General features: G+C 47.8%; 1 protein-coding gene across 1 annotated transcript in view; it reads right to left on the reverse strand.

Moving 5' to 3' along the window:
• Nucleotides 1-3097: 3097 nt before the first annotated feature.
• SNTA1 (syntrophin alpha 1) overlaps nt 3098-24560 on the reverse strand; it is a 29744-nt gene continuing 8281 nt past the window's right edge. The window contains exons 3-8 of the mRNA XM_069546921.1: nt 10870-11074; nt 7276-7483; nt 6990-7120; nt 4670-4866; nt 3769-3956; nt 3098-3684 (exon numbers count right to left, since the gene is read on the reverse strand). Of these exons, the coding sequence (XP_069403022.1) occupies nt 3592-3684; nt 3769-3956; nt 4670-4866; nt 6990-7120; nt 7276-7483; nt 10870-11074 (1022 nt within the window). The 3' untranslated portion in view covers nt 3098-3591. The remainder of the gene's footprint in view (nt 3685-3768; nt 3957-4669; nt 4867-6989; nt 7121-7275; nt 7484-10869; nt 11075-24560) is intronic.

Below are 24560 nucleotides of genomic sequence, written 5' to 3' on the forward strand. Positions count from 1 at the left end.
CTGAAGTGGGCATCTGAATCTTAATTCTGTTGCAGAGATCTAGGAAACAGTAAAACACAGATCTCAGAATTATTTCACCCGAAGGGGTAGTTATATACTAGCAGCCATGGTGGAAGTATACTCTTATATATGTTAATGTGGAGGCTGTGGTTTGGGAGAAAGCCCTCTGACTATAAGATGCAGACAATGGCTCCAGCCACTTTGAATTACTAAGACTCTGGGGGCCCTGACAACCCCTGTTACAACTAATCTCTTTGATACCTAATTAGAAGTCTATGAGGCTATTATTGGTCCATTTTTAAGGTGAGAAAACTGAAAATACAAATAGGTAGTCATGTGCTGAAGCTCACACAACGAATATATGGCAGAACTGGAATCCACCCACAGGCCAGTCTGATTCAAAAGCCCTATTATCATTGACTGACTAGTTCAAAGTCAGACTGGCTGAGTTCACATTAAGGCTCCAATGCTTATGATAGCCATGGCCAAGTTAGTCATCCCTGCTGACTTTCACTTTCTTTGCATATAAAGTGGCTGTTGTGTGGAAAATACGCTGCACTGAGGGAAGGAGAGTGAGGAGACAAATAAGTGGATCATCTGGGAGCTGTGGCAGCTGTCCAGTGATTGTGGAGTCCTGGGCCAATGTGGTGTCTGGGGGCAGTGAGGAAAAAACAAACCCGGATTTTAGAAGTTTGAAGCATTCCATAATAAATTTCAGGGGCTTCCCAGGTGGCCTTAGTAAGAAAGAACCTACCTGCCAATGCAGGAGACGTAAGAGATGCAGGTTTGATCCCTGGGTTGGGAGGATCCCCGGGAGGAAGGTATTGCAACCCACTCCAGTATTCTAGCCTGGAGAATCCCATGGACAGAGAAGCCTGGCAGGCTACAGTCCATAGGATCACAAAGAGTTTGAAACTACTGAAGTGACTACGCACGCATGCATGCATAACAGATTTCATACTGTCTCATACTGCCCTGGGAGTTGATGCTCATTCATCCTGGGGTCCAGAAGGAAAAACATAGAGTAGACCTCAGCCCAACCCACAGCCTGGACCGAAGCCACCCAGCCAAGCCCAGCTTCTAAGAGTCAAACTGCAGTCAACATGCAGCCCCAGAAGCATGAAAATAAATGCTTGTTTCTAGGGCAAGAGAGATTGGGGTTGTCTGATTTTTAGCATGCTCCTTCAGATGCACATCAGCTTCAGGTCTCCTCCTTAGAGAAACCTGCCCTCACCCTCAGAGCAGGTCAGGTCCCAGCTGGCCTCTCTGATATTTCCATGTGTCTACCCAATCAGAGTCACACATTTGATTGTGAGAGCTTCTGCTGAATTTCTTTCCCCTGCACATGGGGACCTGTCAGTCTTGCTCCCAGCAAAGCAGCTCCTGGCCCCAAGGATTAACACAGACTAGGTGTGCATTATATAATTCTTGAATAAACAGTGGATTGACAGTGGGCAGATTGAGGTGGGCAAAACTGGAATATCTCTGCTTACCTGCATTTCCCCACGTTTCTAGGACCAGCTCTGGTTCTGGCTTGTTACATGAATTCATGTGGGCCTCAATTTCCTCATGTGGGTGCTCAGAACTACTTAGTCTAATACAGTAGCTACTAACCACATATGGCTACTGAGCATGTGATATGCAGGTAGTGTGAGTGAGAAACGGAACTTAATTCCATTCTGATTAATTTTAAACACCAATACTCAATTCAGTTATTGGAAAACTTTGGTATATTTGGAAATAACTTGATTATGTGAATCTAATTTTTTCAACTGTAAATTTTATGAAAATACCAATCAAAGGTTTCTAATGAAAATTTGACCTCTGAATAGAGATGTAGGTATAAAATACACAGATTTCAAAGGCTTACTATGAGAAAAAGAATGCAAAACGTTTCATTAATGAATTTGTACATTATGTACTGAAGTTCTAACAGTTTGCTTCTATTAGGTTAAATAAAGCATATTATTAAAATTATCTTCATCTATTTTTTCCTTACTTTTTAAAAGGTGGCTACTGGAAAATTAGTAATTACATATGTGGCTTGCATTATATTTCTAGTGGATAGTGCAGGACCAGAAAGTCTCTAAGGTGAACAAGCGGTCAGAAGTCAGAAAGACATCGTTTGAATCCAAGCTCAGAATTTCATAAGTGTGTGACTTTGGGCAAGTGTCTCTCCCTCTTTGAGCCTTGTTTTCTTACCTGTGAAATGGGGATTGTTGTGCTCACCACATAGGTATGTGGTGAGGACCCCATAAGGAAATGCATGCACAGTGCTGAGCAGATAGCAAGCACTCTCTGAATGTACGCTACAATTACTGTTGTCATGGTGGTTTTCTGGACAATGCAAGCAAGTAAGGCTCATATGTAGCCAGCTGCCTGGTACAGCTTCCAAAGAAACATTCCAAGAAGCACACACCAAGCATCCTCTCTTCTGCAGGAAACAGGCCAGAGGCTCTCAATGATGGTTTTTAAATAGGTCCACAAATTCTTTGACATTCCTTTTTTCAAGAGGTAGAGCCTAATTCCTCTCCCCTTGAGAGTGGGCTGGGATTAGTGACTCACTTCTAATGAATAGAGCAAAAATAACAGTATGTGACGTCCAAGACTGGGTGATAAGAGGCACAGTGGATTCCTCTTGGTTCTCTCGTCTGTGTCACTCACTCTGGGGGAAGCCAGCCACATTATCATAATGAGGTGACTATGGTGAGGAATGAGGGCTTCCTGCCGACAGCCATGAGTTAGAAATATTGAAAACAAATCCTCTGACCCCAGTCTAGCCTTCAGATGAGTACAACTGACACCTTGATGATAACCTCATGAAAGATCCTGAGACAGAAACAATCCAGCTTAGCCCCTCTCAAATTTCTAACTCACCAAACTTGGAAGATAATAAATGTTCATTGTTTCAAGCTGCTAAATGTGGGGGTCATTTGTTCTGCAATAGTAGATAACCAATAGACTCTTTTTTCACCCTATGGTTAAAGGTCTGTTCTTCTCTAAGGAAAGGGACTCCAGTCTTCGGTCTGGTCCATCTTGGGACTACAAGGGCCACCACAGGACCCACAGGCCAAGGCACAAACCACAGACACTGGGCCAGGCTACCTATGTGCTCACAGGCTGTTTATTTATCCATGAGTAAGGAGGAGAGAGAGGCTGAAGAGAAGAACCTGGTGCCCCAAGGTGGTGGAGCATGAGGGGAGAAATGAATGAAAGTCTTCTCTGTCTCTCACCGTGGGCCCCAGGGAGCTCCAGCTTCAGGTGGGGCCTCTGGGGACAGTTTAGGGGCCTCTAGGAGGGCCAGCAGTTGTTAGCTGGGGTCAGGATCCCCATAGGGGCACATACTAGACTCGGAATGGCTTCTGTGTACACAAAATATCTCTCCACGAAAGGCACTGGTGGGGATGGGGGGAGCTGCAGGGACACTCCCCCATCACTGGTGGGATCCGCTGTGTCCTAAGCTGGGTCTCCGCCTTCTTGCTCTTCTCCTCTCCCTTCCCTCAGCCCAGCAGCAAGCAGGCAATCAGCGGAGGGCCAGGTCAGGCCATGTGGTGGACACTCCCTCTTCACGGCTAATGCATCTGACCACCTCTAGGCTAAGAGCCCCAGACGGGTGACCTTGGCCGAGAGGAAGGAGTGGATGATGAACACCATGGTTTTGGGGCACGAATGCAGGTCCAGCTGCTACGGGGTGAACAGAGAGAAGGGTCAGGAGCCCACCCAGCCTGGCCTCCAGGAGAGCATCACCCCTCGACCCCCTCCACTCACAATCTCGCCTTCAGCGCCCCCGAAGTCCAGGAATAGGAGACTGGCACCATCGTCTGAGGACATCTGCAGCTTCTCAAAGGGCTGACGCAGCAGCACGGCTCGGGCTGCACCTGGCTCCGCCGCCCACAGTGTGAAGCCGTTGTCGATATGCACGGAGAGGCTGCAGGCACGGCCATTCCACGTGCAGGCTGTGGGGAGGGCACGGGCACGGGCGCAGTGACACCTCAGAGACTGCAAGCCCTCCCTCCAGTCCCCACTGGCAGCCCCCAAAGTGGGGCTTGAATGCCACCGGGGGTGGGAAGCTCACTGTCTGTCATGCCATTTGTACATCCACCCTGTAGAGAGTCCCCCACACTCTAAAACACAGAAGGATGAGTGGGCAGAAAACCTATACCCCACTCCCAGACCCACAGCCAGCAGCACCAAAGGAGGACAGGGGAATCTTCAACTCCGCCTTGAACAGGAGGCCCACTCCCTGTGAAGGTAGGCCCACCAAGCCTGGCCTTTGGAGACTTTAGATGCCTACAGACTTCTTGCCCAGTTAAATGGGAATTTCAGATAAGCAATGGGTAATTTGGATCTCCTCCAATTAAACAACTATTTGCTATTTACCTGAAATTCAAATCCAAGTGAGTGTCCTGTACTTTTTCTGGCAGCCCTACCCCAAGTGCCACCTCTCATATCCTCACCAGCAGAGTCACAAAGCCAGGACAGGAAAACCCCTGGGAAACAAGTCTCACTACCTTCCAGGACACCTGCACATCCAAAACAGAGGGCCCTCGGAGACCCCAAATCCCACTCTTGATCCCCCTCCTGAAGCATCCTAAAGAAGGAAACTTGAATGCCCCTGGGGACAAGCGGCTCATTACCAAAAAGGCACTCCCAGATCCACCCAGCCCACCTGTCGACACCTCCTGCACACCCTCAGCGGCCCGGTGACAGCCATCCACCAGCTGGCGGGTCCAGGCAGCCAGCTCCTGCGGTGACTCCACGCTGAACAGGTGAGTGTCCACACCGTGGCGCGTGCCCGTGCGCAGGGCAAAAGAGAGCTCTGCATCGTAGGGCACCAAGCCCTTGGAGGGGCCTGAGTGCACCAGCCTGGGGGCAGGGGGCAGAGTGCTAAGCATGAGGCCCCGGGCAGCGGGGAAATAGTTCTGGGCCAAGGGAGCAGTGACCTGGGAAGGGGCCCTGCGACTCCTTTTCCACCCAGTGGGGGAATAGGACCTCCAGACGGTCACTGATGGAGTCACAGGAGACCATCTCCTGCCACCCTCCTCCTGGCCCCCTCAGCTCCAGCCACTCTAGCATCTTCAATCACGCCAAGCACACTCCTGCCTCAGCCCCTCTGCTGTTCCCTCTGCCCAGCAAACTTTTCCCTGATTATCTGCATTGCTTTCTCCCTTATCTCCTTCAGACCTTTGCTCAAATGCCAGCTCCTCTGAGAAGCCTTCCTTGACTTCTCTGCCTAAAATGACACCTCAGGACTTCCCTGGCGGTCCAGTGGTTAAGACTCTGCGCTTCCACCTCAGGGGGCCCAGGTTTGATCCCTGGTTAGGGAACTAAGATCTCACATGCCACACAGCCAAAAAATAAAATGGCACTCTCCCCTATCACTCACTAGCCACACTTTTCCTTATGGTACCAGAAATTACACTTACTTTTCACTGTTACAGTTGGCTTTTGATTGCTTTTTTCTCTAGAATATCATCTAGGGCACAAATGTTTGTCTACCTTGTTCACCTCTATAGTCTCAGAAACTAAAACAATGCCTGGCACAAAGTAGGTGCTTAGTAAACATTTGTGGCCTGAATTAATGAATCACTTGATTAGGTAGAACGTTCATGACCTGCTCATCCCTAGTAGGCAGCAGGCTCCTGACACGTGTGCTGGAATACAGCCTGGAGTGAGGAGGCATGAGCAACAAGGGCCCACACCTCACAGCCTGACTCCCACTTGCTGCGTAACCTTGGGCAGTTCACTGGCCCTCTCAGGGCAGCAGACCCCAGAGTTCTATACCTTCGCCCTCTTTGGTCCTCACTCCACAAGCTTTCTCTTATAGCTTCAGTTCCCCCTTGGAGCTGTTTCTGATGCCCAGTCTCCTACTTGGCAGCCCTAAGCAACAGACTCACAAGTTCCCCAGTTTCCTACCCAAGCTCCCTACCTACCCGCCCCCCACCAACACTTTGGACTCAACATCTTGATCCAACCCCCTCCCTTTGCACTCCCACCCTCACTCCTACTGCCCACCCAGACACCAGCTCTAAAACTCCCGTTCATCCATTCATCAGGACACCTCCCTCACCCTCCCCATCTGGCAAGTACGAAGCCTGGTTAATTTTCCCACCATGTGTTTCCAATGCAAATGCGGCCTTTCTTCTCCATCTGCTGTCTCTACCCACCTCCACTGTCTCTCCAGCGTAACTGCTCCCATCCCCCTCCTCCAGTATATTTTCTGCATGGCAGCCACACAGATCCTTTTTAAAACAGGACCCGACGAGACACCTCACTCTCAGGTTAAAACTCTTCTCACTCTGTCTGCCACAGCTCTTAAGATAAAGCTAAAAGTCCTTATCCACGCAACAGAAGCTCTGCAAGATCAGGGCCTGCCAACTCCCTGCCTTCTTTCTCTCCACTTCCCAGACAGAGTCTACACCCTGGTTACAGCACACTCAGTGAGCTCTGTGAAGCTGTGAGAGCTCTTCATGCTTCTGTCCCTCTGACTATATTGTTCCCTCTGTGTAAGATGCTTCTCCACTCTTCCTTAAATAGCAAATTTCTACCCATCTGCCAAAGTCCAGCTCATATGTCATCTTCTACCTGAAGCCTTGCACCACCCCCACCTGCAGGCCAGGTAGAGTTAAGCGGTTCCTACACTCTGCATTGTAAAGGCTGTTCCCAGGCCAGTCTCCTCACCAGGCTGGGTCCTCCCTGAGGACAGAGACCTCTGGGGACTGTCTTTCATCTGAACCAGGCAGCACCAGGTTGGACAGAGCAGGTGTCAATGAGTGAGTGACTGATAGGACCTCATATCCTTCTGTTCTGAGGCCCCATTTTATAGATGAAGAAACCAAGGCCCAGACTGGGCAGGGACTTGCTTCAGGCCACCTGGGGAATAACTCAGCGTAGAATGGGGCTGGAGTCCCCAGCTTCTGAGGTCCATCTAGAGCATCGCCCCCACAAGCTCTGGGTGGGACACACAGGCTTGCCCTACCCGCAAATACCTGGTGGTGATAAGGGGGGCAGTACGCGCCGGCCGGCTCAAGGCCTCACGGGTCTGGGGGAGACAGCTGTAGAGGAGCAGCTCCTTTTCGGTCAGCAGGGCCAAGGTGGGTGCCGTGCCCCCACTGGGCAGCTGCAGGAGGCAAGGCACCAGTGAGAGGGGACAGGGAGGGGAGAAGAGAGGTGAGAGGGCCAGGGCGGGGTGAGGCAGTGAGGGGAAATGGAACTGGGGTCGCCTCTGGGAGAGGGGAAGAGGGGAGGAGGGGTCCCCGGGGCCCCGGCAGGCACCTGCTCAGTCAGCCAGCCTATCCGCTTGATGTCCTGACTCCCGGCTGTGCTGGTGGCTGACAGCAGCGCCTGCAGCTCATCCTTGACCCGGAGCGTCAGAGTGTTGACCTGGGCTTGGATGGCAGCCGCCCAGGACTTGGCACTAGCCTCATCCTTGGCCCTCAGGAAGAGGGTGTCCCGGCCATCAGCCGAGCAGATCTCCAGATACCTGCAGGCGCAAGTGAGGTAGAGGGGAGTCCCACTGGACAGGTGCCCAATGCTAAAACTTGAGCCAAGGAACCCCCATCTACCACAAAACCAGAGGAAACCACAGGGGATGTCCATGAAAGAATCAGGAGCAACTCCCGCTCCTGGGCTCTGGCCACAGTTGTTGGGCCTCATGGGGTTTATCTATCTTATCTTATCTTGGGATAAGAGACTACATCTCTCTCTCCAACACACATACAGGCATATACACACAAATACACACACTCAAAAGTGTAGTAGTAGTAATTGTGTTAGTCACTGGGTCATGTCTGACTCTTTGAGACCCCATGGACTGTAGGCAGCCAGGCTCCTCTGTCCATGGAATTTTCCAGGCAAGAATACTGGAGTGGGTTGCCATTTCCTACTCCAGGGGATCTTCCCGACCCAGAGATGGAACCTGTGTCTCCTGCATCAGCAGGTCAATTCTTTACCACTGAGCCACCAGGGAAGCACCACTACAAGGCACACTGTATGGTTAAAAAAGAAAAGAAAAAGCCAGGGTATGGTGAAGGGAAAGCGTGGGGAGACAAAAAGCCACACAGGCAAGTGTAAGGGGAAGGTCTCAAGGAGGTCCAAGAGGAGTCAGTGGCAGGGAAAGGACCTTCGAAAGTTCTGTGGGGCTTTAAAGATTCACTCCCCTTTGGAATTTCTGTAACCAGTGAAGTGGGGCAGAAACTGGAGAATGGCTTGCACATATCCATTCCAATGCCTTCACCTCTGCCTTCCTCCACTACAGATCTCCCCTGCAGCTAGCACTGGCCATCAATCCAATTCTGACTGTTGAAATAGAAAGCGAAGTCCCTTCCCAACTGAAGTGTTCCTAGCTGGGCCGTTCGTTTCCAAAGATGGCCTCCACCAAACTCATCTCTCCCTATATGCACTCTCTCACCGAGAGGTGAAGTTTATTTCTCCTCTCCTTGACCTTCCGACTTGGTTTGACAAACAAAATGTGGCAGAAGTGCCATTTTGGCATTCCTAAGCGATCACGAAATCCAACTACCCCAAGGTCACCTATGCTGAGAGGGAAAACAAGCTAGCCACGTGGAAAAGCCCTACAAAAAGAGGAATGCTTAGCCAGCCGCCAGCTGTTCCAACCACCCCTGCTGAGGAAGCAGGCACATAGGTGAACCAGCTCTCTTGGATTTGTAGCCCCTGCAGATGGCACAAGGAACAGAAGAACTGCCTGGCTAAGACAGCCCAGATTACAGAACTGTGAAAAATATTAAACGTGCTATCTTCTAAGCCACTAAATTTTAGGATGGCTGTTTATGCAGTGATAGAACAAAATACCAGGGAAACAATTCCTTTGTCTTTTGCCTTCTCCCTGTCTAGAATATGGACACATGCATAGAGGTGCAGGCACCAAGCTATTTCCAAGAAGAAGAAAATCCATACTAAAAAACGGCAGGAGGGGAATTACCTGCCAGACCAGCCATTAGGACTCCATGCTTTCACTGCCAAGAGCCTAGGTTCAATGCCTTGTCTGGGAACTAGGATACCATAAGCTTCATGGTGCAGCCAAGAAAAATTTTTTTAATAAAAATGGTAAAAGATGGCAGAAGAAGAAGCTGGAAGCCTGATGCCTTGAGGGTACTCTTGACCATCAGTAGCAGCATAAATAGCTGACTGCTGGGTTTCTCTTTTATGTATGTCTGTATTTATTTTTGGCTGTACTGGGTCTTCATTACTTTGTGCTGGTTTTCTCTCTATTGCAGCAACCAGGCGCTGCTCTTCATTGTGGTGCTCAGGTTTCTCATGGCAGGGCTCCTTGTTGTGGAGCACAGGCTCTAGGCACATGGGCCTCGGTAGCTGCAGCACCTGGACCCACTAGCTGCAGTACACGGGCTTAGTTGCTCCACAGCATGTAGAATTCTCCCGGACCAGGGATGGAACCCAGGTCCCCACGTCTCCTGCTTTGGCAGATGTATTCTTATCCACGGTGCCACCTGGGAAGTCTTGGACTTCTTTTTAAACATGTGGAAAATTAACTCCTCATTTATTAAGCCATTGCTTGTTGGGGTTTCTGATGCTTGCACACCAACGTAATCTTGACACTAAGTAAAAGTGTTGTTCATTATGCTTTGGTTACCGAATGGTGTTCCTTTGACTAGGATATTGTGCTGATATGGAACCCCAGTTATAGTCAAGTTACACATGTGTGCACAGGTCAAGCACATGTACATACATGCATATACACATATGGATATTAACACAAAAACATACAAACACATATGCACAGACCTACATCCCTGCCTGTGCAAATGCTCACATATACACACAAACACTTGCATTTACATGCCATCCACACATACACATACATGGAAATACAAATACACACATGCTTCAGGTGATGTCTGGGATCAGGCTGGGAACCATAACTAACCTAAAGTTCTATGAGTCGCAGGAAGGATTGATACCACCTCACCCTCACCCAACACAAAAGGTCCCTAAGTGGAGCACCTGTAAGTAACCTGTGAATCACTAGTTCTTGCCTCATGGGCGAGGCTGGGGCTAGGGCATCAAGTAGGGATGGGAGGTCTGAATGCTGGACATTAATCAGACCTCCCTGGCCAATTTGGGCATTGACTGGGCATTAAACCTCTGCTGTAATTAGCACCCAGAGCACAGGCCTTTTACCCCCGCCCCAATGCTGCACATTTGATCAACTGGACTGCATTCACCACTGCCATCACTCAAGTAGCTTCTGAAGCTGAGAAGGCTACCTGGAATGAGGCAAGCTCCATTCTCCTCCTGGCTGTGTGATCTTGGGCAGGTTACTTCCTCCCTCTGTCCTCATCTACAATAGCAGGGTGAAACAATAGGACTCTGCTCACAGGGCTGCTGTGAGAGTTAAATTCAATTGTGCATGATAAGTACTCAATAATGCTGGCTAGTATCAATCTTATCATCAATGTCAAGGGCTGCTCAGATGTGAGGGATGGTAACCTTCCATGGCCTTGAGTGAAAGTTACCAGGTATCTTGGAACCTCGGCAGAGTTGGAAGAGACTTGAGGGGATCACTGAGTCTGATATCCTTCTTTCATAAGGGAGAATCTCAAGGTTAGTGAGGAAAAGGGCCCAGTTCAAGGAGAACCAAGACTGGAATCCAGGACTCCTCTGCAGACCAAGTTCCTCCTGAGATGTGAACTACCCAGAGGAAGAAGAGAGAAGAAAAGCACACCATCATCCCCATAACTTCACTCTTGTCTCCATTCAACAAGCATTGCTTAAGCACCTACTGCGTTTGGGCATTGTGCTTGTCACTTGCAACACAAGGGATCTTTCCTTTGGCCCCACCACCTAACATGAGGGCACGTCTGTCTGAGCCGCCCCCTATGCTAGGCTTACCTGGTCTCTGGGTCTGTAGGGGTGCACCTCCTTGAGACATATGCCATCTTCAAGGACATGTGTTTGGCATCACGGAGGTCCCGGGGTGGGGGGCCAGGGGAGGAAGGCTGCCGCTGAAGGGGTGAGGCAGGAGGCGAGTCCCAGCCAACCGAGGTCCCGCTGGCAGAGTTCTTGAAATATGGTGAGACCTCTTTCATGTACTTGACTGGTTAGGGGAGAGGTCAGCAGTTACCACCATGACGTGGGCTCCCATGTACCACATGTAACAACTGTCACTAATTCATCAAATTTTAATTTATGTCCACTCCCCTTCCCTGGTGGCTCAGATGATTAAAGAATCTGCCTGCAATGCAAGAGACCTAGGTTGGATCCTTGGGTCAGGAAGATCCTCTGGAGAAGAGAATGGCTATCAACTCCAGTATTCTCTTTTTTTTTTTGTCTTTTTTTTCAATTCCAATATTCTTGCCTGGAGAATTCCGTGGACAGAGGAGTCTGACGGGCTACAGTCCATGGGGTCACAAAGAGTCGGATACAACTAAGCAACTAACACACACACTTTGACATCACTATCCTCCTCTAGGCTAACGTCTCTGACAGGGCTACATGGTAGAAAATCCTGGATGCAGGCCAACAGTCATCCTTTCACCTTTCTTATTCATAGACCCATGGACACCTGGTGGACTACATTTCACAGCCTCCTTTGCAGCTAGGTATGGCCACATGACTAAGTTCTAACCCCGTAAGTATAAGTGTTTAGAGTTTCAAAATGACTACTTAAAGAGAATGGGCAACAACTGCAACAAGGCAGTGAGCAAGCACCAAGACAGGAGTCAGGAGACAGAACTGCTTCCCCACTGTCCCCTTGTTTGCCTCTCTCTCTTCAGTCTTCTCATCTGCTAAAAGGAGGGGCTGCGTGAGATAGTCCTGTGGTGGAGGCTGCCAATTTTCCTCCAAAATAGTGATAACCTTCCAACTTAAGACTTCAATTTCCAGGTTCCCTTGCAGCTATAAGTGCCCATGTGACCAAGTCTGGCCAATAGGATGAGAACAAAAGAGGTGTGTTAGGCTACCAAGTCCTGCCCATTAAAAAGGGGGGCACACCCTTCCTTTCCCTGCCTTTTCCCCTCACAGGGTTGAGCTAGCTGAAACACAGACCGGTGGAGCACCATCTTGACCAGGAGAATATGAGCCATACTCCAAAAGGCTGACCAATAAAACAGAAGTAAGTGGATGCTGAGACTTTGGAGATGCCACGTCAAAACAGAACTTGAACTTCTATTATATTTGTGCCTGAACTTAGTCCTTCAGCCTGACTCTGCAAACCCATGGACTGTAGCCTGCCAGGCTCCTCTGTCCATGGTATTTCCCAGGCAAGAATCCTGGAGTGGGTTGCTATTTCCTTCTCCAGGAAATCCTTCCAACTCAGGGACCCAACCTACGTCTCCAGCACTGGCAGGTGGATTCCTTACCCACTGAGCCACCTGGTAAGTCCATGGTAGCCATTACCAATCAATTAAAGTTGATTGATAATAAAATATTTTGGTCCCTCTTACTCTATCAATTAGGTGGGTTTGGCTACAAATAATAGAATACATGATATTAGTGCCTTAAGCAAGAAAGATATTTATGATTTCATGTGACAAGAAGTCTGGAGGAAACCAATATCAGGGTTGGTTCAGTGACTCAGTGACATTGGATCCTGGATGGGCATCCCTACCATTCTCCCAGCCTTCCTCTCATGACCACAGGATGGCTGCAACACAGTCCAGCCGATGATCCCTTACATGACCAAACCAGGAAGGAAGGAGATAGGCAGCAAAAGCATTGTCAACTCATACCTCCCTCTTATCAGAGAGGTAAATACTTCCATGAAACCTTGTATTTCATTGGCCCAACTGGACTGGCATGCCAACTTCTAGCACAATCATTAGTAAGAGGAAGTAGTCATGATTGATTTAGACCAATCACAAGTCAGCCTCTGGGGCTGACTGAACATTAAAGTGAAAGTCACTCAGTCATGTCCAACACTTTGCAACCCCATGGACTGTAGCCTGCCAGGCTCCTCTGTGCACAGAATTCTCCAGATTCCCCTTCTTCAGGGGATCTTCACAAGCCAGGGATCAAACCCATATCTCCCACACTGCAGACAGATTCTTTACTGTCTGAGTCACCAGGGAAGCCCTCAGTTCAGTTCAGTTCAGTTCAGTCTCTCAGTCATGTCTGACTCTTTGTGACCCCATGAATTGAAGCACGCCAGGCCTCGCTGTCCATCACCAACTCCCGGAGTTCACTCAGACTCATGTCCATCGAGTCAGAGACGCCATCCAGCCATCTCAACCTCTGTCGTCCCCTTCTCCTCCTGCCCCCAATCCCTCCCAGCATCAGAGTCTTTTCCAATGAGTCAACTCTTCTCATGAGGTGGCCAAAGTACTGGAGTTTCAGCTTCAGCATCATTCCCTCCAAAGAAATCTCAGGGCTGATCTCCTTCAGAATGGACTGGTTGGATCTCCTTGCAGTCCAAGGGACTCTCAAGAGTCTTCTCCAACACCACAGTTCAAAAGCATCAATTCTTTGGTGCTCAGCTTTCTTCACAGTCCAACTCTCACATCCATACATGACCACTGGAAAAACCATAGCCTTGACCAGATGGACCTTTGTTGGCAAAGGGAAGCCCTGGGGCTGAGCATATTCCCACCCAATTAAATCAGGCTCTGGTAGCATGGAAGAAGGGGAAATGGTTGAAAGGCAGGCAACCAAGTTGTCCGCCACATCTGACCCAGCATCTGGACTATCCCCAATTCTGATGAGCAGCAGTCTCCTTGTCTCTAAAATGAGCTACTAGGAGGACAGTGTATATGTCAAGATGGTTGAAAGTCTTGCCCAAGGGACTTCCCTAGTGGTCCAGTGGCTAAGACTCTGCACTCCCAATGCAGGGGGCCTGGGTTTGATACTGGTCACGGAACTAGATCCCACATGCTGCAAGTAAGACCTGGTGCAGCCAAATAAACAAATAATTTTTTTTTAATGTCTTGCCCAAGCACTGGTCTCTCTTCTCCCAGTCAGCTGTCCCCTTGGCTGCCGTACTGAAGAACGCCTATGCCTGCTAGCCCTGGGACAACCTCTCTTCCTCTCTTCTCTGCCACCGCTACATCCATGGCCATCTGGCTTGTTGGCTACCTGATGCCCGCAGTCAAGGCCCAGTCAGAATGCTCTGGCTGTGGGTGGACAGACCCGGAAGCAGGGGGAAGAAGTTCTTGGCCCAGCTACCTGGAAGAACCAGATAAGAAGTTATTTCTGTCACAAGAGACTGCTCAGATAGGATTCAAGGTAAACAAGGGTAAAAGTGAGAGGGGCGGTGTTGGAAAAGAAGTTATACTGAATACAACAGCAGAGTTTTTTTGAAAGAACTAAGCCTAAGTCTAAAGACGGGGAACTTAGGCTAAAAATGACTCATCCTCACCATTACAGCAATGACTTACCCCAAGACTATGTCTCAAGGGATGATAGAAATGGGACACATCCCAGCCTCTCTGTCAGTTAAACCATTAAAAAAAAAAAAAACCCTACTTTTTTTTTCTCCTTGCTAACAGAACCCTGAGCCCTAAAGGCTGGGCTTCTCCCCAGCCCAGGGGGAAAATCTTAATTGGTTAAAGCTAACTATGATCATTAGCTTTAACCATGATCATTAGCTAATCATGTGGGGCCACCCAAGACGGGCAGGTCACGGTGGAAAGGTCTGACAGAATGTGGTCCACTGGAGAAGGGAATGGCAAACCACTTCAGTATTCTTGCCTTGAGAACCCCATGAACAGCATGAAAAGACAAAATGATAGGATACTGAAAGAGGAACTCCCCAGGTCAGTAGGTGCCCAATATGCTACTGGAGATCAGTGGAGAAATAACTTCAGAAAGAATGAAGGGATGGAGCCAAAGCAAAAACGATACCCAGCTGTGGATGTGACTGGTGATAGAAGCAAGATCCGATGCTGTAAAGAGCAATATTGCATAGGAACCTGGAATGTCAGGTCCATGAATCAAGGCAAATTGGAAGTGGTCAAACAAGAGATGGCAAGAGTGAACGTCGACATTCTAGGAATCAGCAAACTAAAATGGAGTGGAATGGGTGAATTTAACTCAGATGACCATTATATCAACTACCACAGGCAGGAATCCCTCAGAAGAAATGGAGTAGCCATCATGCTCATCAAAAGAGTCTGAAATGCAGTACTTGGATGCAAACTGAAAAACAACAGAATGATCTCTGTTCGTTTCCAATGCAAACCATTCAATATCACAGTAATCCAAGTCTATGCCCCAACCAGTAACACTGAAGAAGCTGAAGTTGAATGGTTCTATGAAGACCTACAAGACTAACACCCAAAAAAGATGTCCTTTTCATTATAGGGGACTGGAATGCTAAAGTAGGAAGTCAAGAAACACCTGGAGTAACAGGCAAATTTGGCCTTGGAATACAGAATGAAGCAGGGCAAAGACTAATAGAGTTTTGCCAAGAAAACGCACTGGTCATAGCAAACACCCTCTTCCAACAACACAAGAGAAGACTCTACACATGGATATCACCAGATGGTCAACACCAAAATCAGATTGATTATATTCTTTGCCGCCAAAGATGGAGAAGCTCTAAACAGTCAGCGAAAACAAGACCGGGAGCTGACTGTGGCTCAGATCATGAACTCCTTATTGCCAAATTCAGACTTAAATTGAAGAAAGTAGGGAAAAGCACTAGACCATTCAGGTATGACCTAAATCAAATCCCTTATGATTATACAATGGAAGTGAGAAATAGATTCCAGGGATTAGATCTGATAGATAGAGTGCCTGATGAACTATGGAATGAGGTTCGTGACATTGTACAGGAGACAGGGATCAAGACCATCCCCATGGAAAAGAAATGCAAAAAAGCAAAATGGCTGTCTGAGGAGGCCTTACAAATAGCTGTGAAAAGAAGTGAAGCAAAAAGCAAAGGAGAAAAGGAAAGATATAAGCATCTGAATGCAGAGTTCCAAAGAATAGCAAGAAGAGATAAGAAAGCCTTCTTCAGCGATCAATGCAAAGAAATAGAGGAAAAGAACAGAATGGCTGGAGATCTCTTCAAGAAAATTAGAGATACCAAGGGAATATTTCATGCAAAGATGGGCTCGATAAAGGACAGAAATGGTGTGGCCCTAACAGAAGTAGAAGCTATTAAGAAGAGATGGCAAGAATACACAGAAGAACTGTACAAAAAAGATCTTCATGACCCAGATAATCACGATGGTGTGATTTCTCACCTAGAGCCAGACATCCTGGAATGTGAAGTCAAGTGGGCCTTAGAAAGCATCACTACGAACAAAGCTAGTGGAGGTGATGGAATTCCAGTGGAGCTGTTTCAAATCCTGAAAGATGATGCTGTGAAAGTGCTGCACTCAATATGCCAGCAAATTTGGAAAACTCAGAAGTGGCCATAGGACTGGAAAAGGTCAGTTTTCACTCCAATCCCAAAGAAAGGCAATACCAAAGAATGCTCAAACTACTGCACAATTGCACTCATCTCACACGCTAGTCAAGTAATGCTCAAAATTATCCAAGCCAGGCTTCAGCAATAAGTGAACCATGAACTTCCAGATTTTCAAGCTGGTTTTCGAAAAGTCAGGGGAACCAGAGATCAAATTGCCAACATCCGCTGGATCATGGAAAAAGCAAGAGAGTTCCAGAAAAACATCTACTTCTGCTTTATTGACTATGCCAAAGCCTTTGACTGTGTGGATCACAATAAACTGTGGAAAATTCTGAAAGAGATGGGAATACCAGACCATCTGACCTGCCTCTTGAGAAACCTATATGCAGGTCAGGAGGCAACAGTGAGAACTGGACATGGAACAACAGACTGGTTCCAAATAGGAAAAGGAGTACATCAAGGTGGTATATCATCACCCTACTTATTTAACTTATATGCAGAGTACATCATGAAAAATGCTGGGCCGGAAGAAGCACAAGCTGGAATCAAGATTGCCAGGAGAAATATCAATAACCTCAGATATGCAGATAACACCACCCTTATGGCAGAAAGTGAAGAGGAAATAAAAAGCCTCTTGATGAAAGTGAATGAGGAGAGTAAAAAAGTTGGCTTAAAGCTCAATATTCAGAAAACGAAGATCATGGCATCTGGTCCCATCAGTTCATGGGAAATAGATGGGGAAATAGTGGAAACAGTGTCAGACTTTATATTTGGGGTCTCCAAAATCACTGCAGATGGTGACTGCAGCCATGAAATTAAAAGACGCCTACTCCTTGGGAGGAAAGTTATGACCAACTTAGATAGCATATTGAAAAGCAGAGACATTACTTTGACAACAAAGGTCCGTCTAGTCAAGGCTATGGTTTTTCCAGTGGTCATATATGGATGTGAGAGTTGGACTGTGAAGAAAGCTGAGTGCCAAAGAATTGATGCTTTTGAACTGTGGTGTTGGAGAAGACTCTTGAGAGTCCCTTGGACTGCAAGGAGATCCAACCAGTCCATTCTGAAGGAGATCAGCCCTGGGATTTCTCTGGAAGGAATGATGCTAAAGCTGAAACTCCAGTACTTTGGCCACCTCATGAGAAGAGTTGACTCACTGGAAAAGACTCTGATGCTGGGAGGGATTGGGGGCAGGAGGAGAAGGGGATGACAGAGGATGAGATGGCTGGATGGCATCACCGACTCGATGGACGTGAGTCTGAGTGAACTCCGGGAGATGGTGATGGACAGGGAGGCCTGGCGTGCTGCGATTCATGGGGTCGCAAAGAGTTATACATGACTGAGCGACTGAATTGACTAAATCATGATCATTCCATCCTTCTTACTTGTGATTGGCCTAGAAAGGATCAGATAATATAATTCTGCCCAATGAGCTGTGAGGGAAAATATACTCCCTTCCCTTCCTCTCCTCTAGCCTTTAGAAGTTGCTGGAAAGCAGGGAGTTTGTTCTAAAGCAATGATAGTCACTTTGACCACAGGATTGGGGTCCACACATTGAGGAATGCAAGGCCTTAAATTAATCTACCCTGGAGCCACGCTGACTTTAGGTATTCTGGAAGAAAACCTATTTTCTTTAACATTTAAGCCTCTGAATGGGGTTCCTATTACTGGCAGACAAAAGCATCCTAACTAATGCAGCACCCACCCATCCCCCACCCCCACTCAGGGTGCAACTGATATATCTCCCTACTATATCTAGCTACGCCCCTCCCCTGCTTAAAGCCATACTCTGGCTCCCTGCACTCTTCATCCAACTTCAAGGTTTTCCAGGACCTGGGCCCTGCCTACCTTGCTGGCTTCACCTCCAGCCACAACTAGCCCTCTAATCCAATCATACTGACCTGCTCAGAGCTCTCAGAAGGTGTAGGAGTTTCCAAACACCTTTGAAAATGCAGCTTCCTCTGCACCGAATGACCTTAGTACATGGTTAGGGGACAGGCACTCTCAGGCTTGAATTCCAGCTCTGTCTAGCTGCGTGGCCGTTGTTGCTGTTGTTGTTGTTCAGTCACTTAAGTAGAGTCCGATTCTTCTGTGACCCCATGGACTGTAGCCCACCAGGCTCCTCTGTCCATGGGATTTCCCAGGCAAGAATACTGGAGTGGATTGCCATTTCCTCCTCCAGGGGATCTTCCCAACCCAGGGACTGAACCCATGTCTCCTGCATTGGCAGGTGGATTCTTTACCACTGAGCCACCAGGGAAGCCCCTGAACAAGGTAATGCACCTCCCTGGCCCTCAATCTGAATAACAATGTATACCTTAGAGAGACAGTAGAATTAAATGAGATGATGTAAAACACTTGACACAGGTTCTGCCCATACTCCTTAGAACTCTGCTCTGCTTCCGTGTGTTGGGGCTTTCTTTCTCACCAAACTGGAAGCGGGCTTCCCTGCTGGCTCAGATGCAAAACAATCTGCCTGCAGGAGACCCGGGTCCGATCCCTGGGTCGGGAAGATTCCCTGGAGGAGGGAATGGCAACCCACTCCAGGATTCTTGTCTGGGGAATTCCATGGACTGAGGAGTCTGGCAGGCTACAGTCCATGGGGTCACAAAGAGTCAGACACAACTGAGCAACACACACACACACACACACACACAAAGACGACACAAATGGGGTTTGATTCGAACTCAGAGTCAGTGTTCTGTGAATGGAGAAATGAACGCCAGGACAGAAAAGATTCATTCAACGAGGAGAAGTTGCCACAGCCCAGGAGGTCCCAGCTCAGCCCAGACACTGCCCCTCAAAAAAACCGTCCCAGGTGCCCACTAGATCCTGCATACCCACCACCTCTGCAGGTCCCTAGACCCCACTTCCCTATATGTCCATGTGGGAATCTGTGTCCTTCTCCAGGCTGAGAGCACTGGGAGAGCAGGGACCTTGACTGACTGGTCTCTGTAGCCCCAGAATTCGGCAGGGATCTCTGACGCTATGTACTCAGCAAATGGACATTTGTCAGTTTTGAAACCAGAGAAACTGCTAGAGGCCTCTCTCGCTCAGGCCATCCTGGAAGTGGGTCCTCCTTCTCCTTGCCCACAAGAACACACCATAAACGGACAGCACACCAGCTGATGTCTGAAACCGGGCTGGCATTTCACAAACCAACTGGCCTGTCCCAGGGTGAGGGTGGGGTCCTGAAGGCCCCAGAGTGTGGCCGTAAATAGCCTAGCTCTGAGGTCTCCCTGCCTCTGATGTCTGCCTTAGTCACCCGACCAAGCAGGGTGGGGCTGCCCAAAGGCAATGGCCTGGAGAGCTGAGGGCAAGAATGTGGCCCTGTGGCCAGGATTCTTTGAGCCTCCAAGTATAGACCCAGTTGGTGTCCACACCCTCTCCAGCCAAACCTCTGGCCCAGGAACCTGGTAAACAGTGACACTTGGGCCCTTCCTCCTCAGGGAAGCAGAAACAGACACACATAGGACACCCTGCCCTTTCCAGAGGCCCCGATTCCCAACTCTGCCAAGGAGAGAAGCCAGCACTGACCCCAAGGAGCCAGGAATAGATTCCACAAGAAACACAAGGAACTGGGAGTTCCCTGGTAGCCTAGTGGATAGGATTCTGGGCTTTCACTTCTGTGGCTCAGGTCCAATCCCTGGTCAGGGAACTGAGATCCCGCAAGACACATGATATGGCCAAAAAAAAAAAAGGTAAAGAAACACAAGGAAGAGAGACAAGGCAGGACCCTTTGCCTCGCCCAGGACAATTGGAAGGGAACCTATGTGTTGCAGAGAGAAGGGGATAAATCCGTTCTGGCTCAACACAGCACACCCAGTGCATACCCTGGTGCTCAATAAAGGTGCATGTCTTGGTTTTGAATCTTGGCTCAAGCCTGTCCTCTAAGCTCAAACTGTTCCTTGTCTGTTCAGTGGGTGGTCACTTACTTGCCCCTGCCTGAAAATACATGATCTATCCGCTTGCTTACTGTCAACAGCCTCTCTCCTCAATACAAAATGTAGGTTCCACAAGGGCACGGGCTTGTTTCCTTTATTTATTAGGATATCCCCAGCATCTAGAATAGTGCCTGACATATCCAGGTAATCAGTAAATAAGAAATACTTTAAATAAATGAATATTGACAATCCTGAGGATTCCCAGGCTAGAGACATTGAATTGGGCTCTCAAGTGATGCAGGCTTGTGTTTAATTTCCCTGTTCTGTGACTTTGAACAAGTGACTTGACTTCTGTAAGCCTCTATTTCTGCATCTTTAAAATGAGAGTAAAATATATCTACCTCCTAGCATACTGAGATCCAACACTTGTAAAGCACTTTGCCCTGCCTGGCACAGAACAGGTCTTCAACAAATCGTAATGTGGTTGGTTATTATTTTTGCTGCTGTTCTTAGTATGACAGAATAAGGAGATGAACACAGGTGACAGGCAAAGATTTCAATCCAGATCCTATCACTTGCATTCTGGCCTAGGCAAGTCCCGAGGTCTCTCTGAGCCTCAGTTTGCCTGCCTATATAATTGGCACTGATATGCCGGCTCTCTGAGCAGGGCATTGTGAGGATTCAAGTCCAGGCTGCCCACCTGTCCACTCAGGATATTGTGACATCCCTTGGGAAGGGATGACCTTTGAGGTCTTGTTAGTCCAGCAAGCCTGGACTATAAATAGTTCCCAGTCATTGGCAGGCCCTGCAGCAGAGCTGCCTGGGTTGTCTGGGGCAACACTCTGGGGAATAAAATCTTACCTTCCAGATCCTTGTGCAGTCGTGTCCAACTCTTTGCAACCCTATAGGCTGTAGCCTGCTAGGCTCCTCTATCCATGGGATTCTCCAGGCAAAAATACTGGACTGGGTTGCCATGCCCTCCTCCAGGGGATCTTCGCAACCCAGGGATCAAACCCCCATCTCTTATGTCTCCTGCATTGGCAGGCAGATTCTTTACCACTAGCGCCACCTGGGAAGCCCTATATGTGCAGTATAAGAGGCACCATCTATCAAGATCCTAAAGGCACACGAACACTTTGAACTTGCAATAAATACCCTTTCCAGGAATCCTCTTCAGATAAATGTTCACAGGTGCACGAAGGGGTCATGACACCATTATCTATGGTGCAAGAAGCTAGAAACAACGTGAATTCCTTGAATATGGTATTGCTAAATACAAGAAATGAGTTCCTTGGCAGATCACTCAGTCCTGTTCACAGCTCTGTCCCGAGCACCTACATCGAGTCTTGGCATAGAACAGGGGCTCAGGATATATTGGTTAAATGAACATCTGAATCCCAATAATGGGATATTGTGCAACCATTAAAGAAAATGAAACAGCTACATGAGCTGAGTTGGAAAGAGGTCCTCAACTTTCTCAATGATAAAAACAAATATGGAAACTTCTCTCTGGAAGTGTGTGAAAATATTAGCCATGGGTAACATTAATCTATGAGAAGACAATTGCTTTGCACTTTCCTGGGTTTTTTTTTTTATTTGTTCTTAGTCACTCAGCCGTGTCCAACTCTGCGACCCCATGAACTGTAATCTGCCAGGCTCCTCAGTCCATGGAATTCACCAGGCAAGAATACTGGAGTGGGTTGCCATTTCCTTCTCCATTTTTTAATTTAAGTGTATATTATTTTTGACATTTAAAAAATTCTATTCTTCAAAAATATACCACATTCCAAACCATCTTAGCCAGGATTCAAAGACAAGGCCCTCATCAACTCAAAAAGCCTACTAGGATCTTAGTAGTGGGAGAAAGAAACACTTTTTGAGCATCTACTATATACCAAGCATGAAAGCTCAAATCTCACTGACACATCATCACTTAACCACACCAATTCAATGAGACTGATCCATTGCTAAACTGTTCTATTTAACAGTTGAATAAATTGAATAAACTGAGTCTCACATGGATGACATGGCTTGCAGTGCAGGATAAGCATATAAGAACATGGGCTTTGACGTCTGACAGATCTAACTTCAAATTCCATCTCTGCCTCTGTGTAACTTTGGGCAAGTAGCTTCACCTCTACAAGTTTTAATATTCTTATTTGTACAATGAAATGAATGATGTATCTTGAATCATAGGGGTGGTTTCGAGGCTCAAATGAGAAAACATACAGAAAGCATTTAGCACAGTATCTAGGACATTATAGGTGCTCAATAAACAGCAGACATACCATCACTATTATTAACATTCTTATCATTACTGTTAGAATTCCCTCCGCTACCATCAGCAACCAGCTTCTATTGTTAATAGAGGCCAAAACCTGCCCCCAGTGTCCCACAAGCATTTTAATCAAAGATCCAAGGAACAGGCCAGAGCTGGATTAAGCCAAGTTTTGTCTGTGGGGAATCATATGGCCCTAAGCCATATATGTGCAGAGCCAAATTAATGTTTTCTTGAGAACAATGATTAGAACAACAGGTCCTTGCAGTCATGGCGGGGACTGGACAAGGGCTCCATTTACGCCCCTGTTCCCAGGACAAGAGTCCCTCAGGCACCCCTCAGGCACAGCTACACTCACCTAAACTAAACAGGGTGACCTCACATTAGCTGCATCAGTTAACAACATCCCACTTTTGACAGTGGTGATATATGGAGCCAAATTTCAGGCAGGATATCTGGCAGTACCCATCTGCCAGAGAACGGGCTGGCAAGGACCTGGTCTTGGAGTTCTGAGGACTCATAATGGAAACTCTCAGGAGTCAGTCAAATCCAGCATGAGCCTGGAACCCCTTTTTAAACATTTAGGAAAGTCAACTGCAATTGAACAGGTTAAAGGCAAAGTAGAAAGAGTCAGAGATGTCCCCTCCTAGGGATCACTTCCCCCAAACCCACCAGTATCTAGGTTTGGCGCCAGGCCTGAGGATCTGAGACAAACTACACATGATTCCTGCTGTCAGAGACCTTCAAGTCTCCTGGAGAAAACAAAAATTGCTGCTGCTGATACGATGATAACAAAGGTGGCCATTGATCAAATGCTTACCGTGTGGAAGACACTGTGCCATAAACTTCAAGTGCACTGTCTCATCCTTATAAATAGCAAACAAAATAAACATAAATGAGTGCCTACTTATGCACACTGGCCTCAGCACATAACATGCCTTATTTCTTAATCTTGCAAACTACCATGAGAAGTGGGTATTATCCAAGGCAGGGTCAACAGTTGCCTCTGCAATCAGAGAAATCTAGGTTTGAATTCTTTTTCGTTGTTGTTGTTGTACCGCACAGCATGCAAGATCTTAGTTCCCTGATCAGGGATTGAACCCCTGCCCCTTGCAATGAAAGCACAGAGTCTTAACTACCAGCATGCCAGGGAAGTCCTTAGGTCTGAATTCCGAGTCTGCCAACTTAGTTGTATGACTTGAAGGAAGTTACTTATTTTTAACAAATCTTGGTGACCTTGTCTGTAAAATGGGAATTATAGCAGTTCTGACTATTCTTTGTATTTTTATGTACATACTATTCTCTGCCTGTACATTTTAAAAGCCTGATCTTTATGTGAGGTGAACCTTCTCTTTGTACAAAGTACTAAAATTGACTTTATCCATTTCCTTTAGCATTATTTTTTAATGCATCAAAGGCTCCCTGTTGCCAGCCTTGCTGAGGGGCTATGGAGGGAGTGGAGGCATTTGACCTTCCCTCCCTTTTCCCCCAGGCACAGTCTCCAAGGGCCTGGCTCCAGATCGTGCACACAATGGGCCTCTCTAAGAAGCAGACAGATGAGTACTGGCTGCCAGCTTGGGCCCAGACTCTGATCACAAACACATCCCTTTAACTGAGAATAGGCTCAAGACACTTGTGCAAAATCCTGACCTCACAGAAGAAAAGGTCCCGAAGGCAGGCTGGGCTTGCTGAGTCCCTTAGGCCAAGTATATAGGGTTCTGGCTGGCAACAGCAGTTTGCCAGTGACAGCTTTCCTTCAAGGATGTTCTCAGGGAGTTTTGTACCTACCAAGCCCCAGACCTCAGGAAAGATGCCCTGCTACCCTGCCAAATTCACATCCAAAGGATAGGCCATGGGTCCTTGGAAAGTGAAAGTGAAAGTCGCTCAGTCATGTCCAACTCTTTGCGACCCCATGGACTATACAGTCCATGGAATTCTCCAGGCCAGAATACTGGAGTGGGTAGCCTTTCCCTTCTCCAGGGGAATCTTCCCAACCCAGGGATCAAACCCAGGTCTCCCACATTGCGGGTAGATTCTTTACCAGCTGAGCCACAAGGGAAGCCCAAGAATA

The sequence above is a fragment of the Ovis canadensis genome, chromosome 13 (genome assembly GCF_042477335.2).
Source record: "Ovis canadensis isolate MfBH-ARS-UI-01 breed Bighorn chromosome 13, ARS-UI_OviCan_v2, whole genome shotgun sequence".
Classification (NCBI taxonomy): domain Eukaryota; kingdom Metazoa; phylum Chordata; class Mammalia; order Artiodactyla; family Bovidae; genus Ovis; species Ovis canadensis.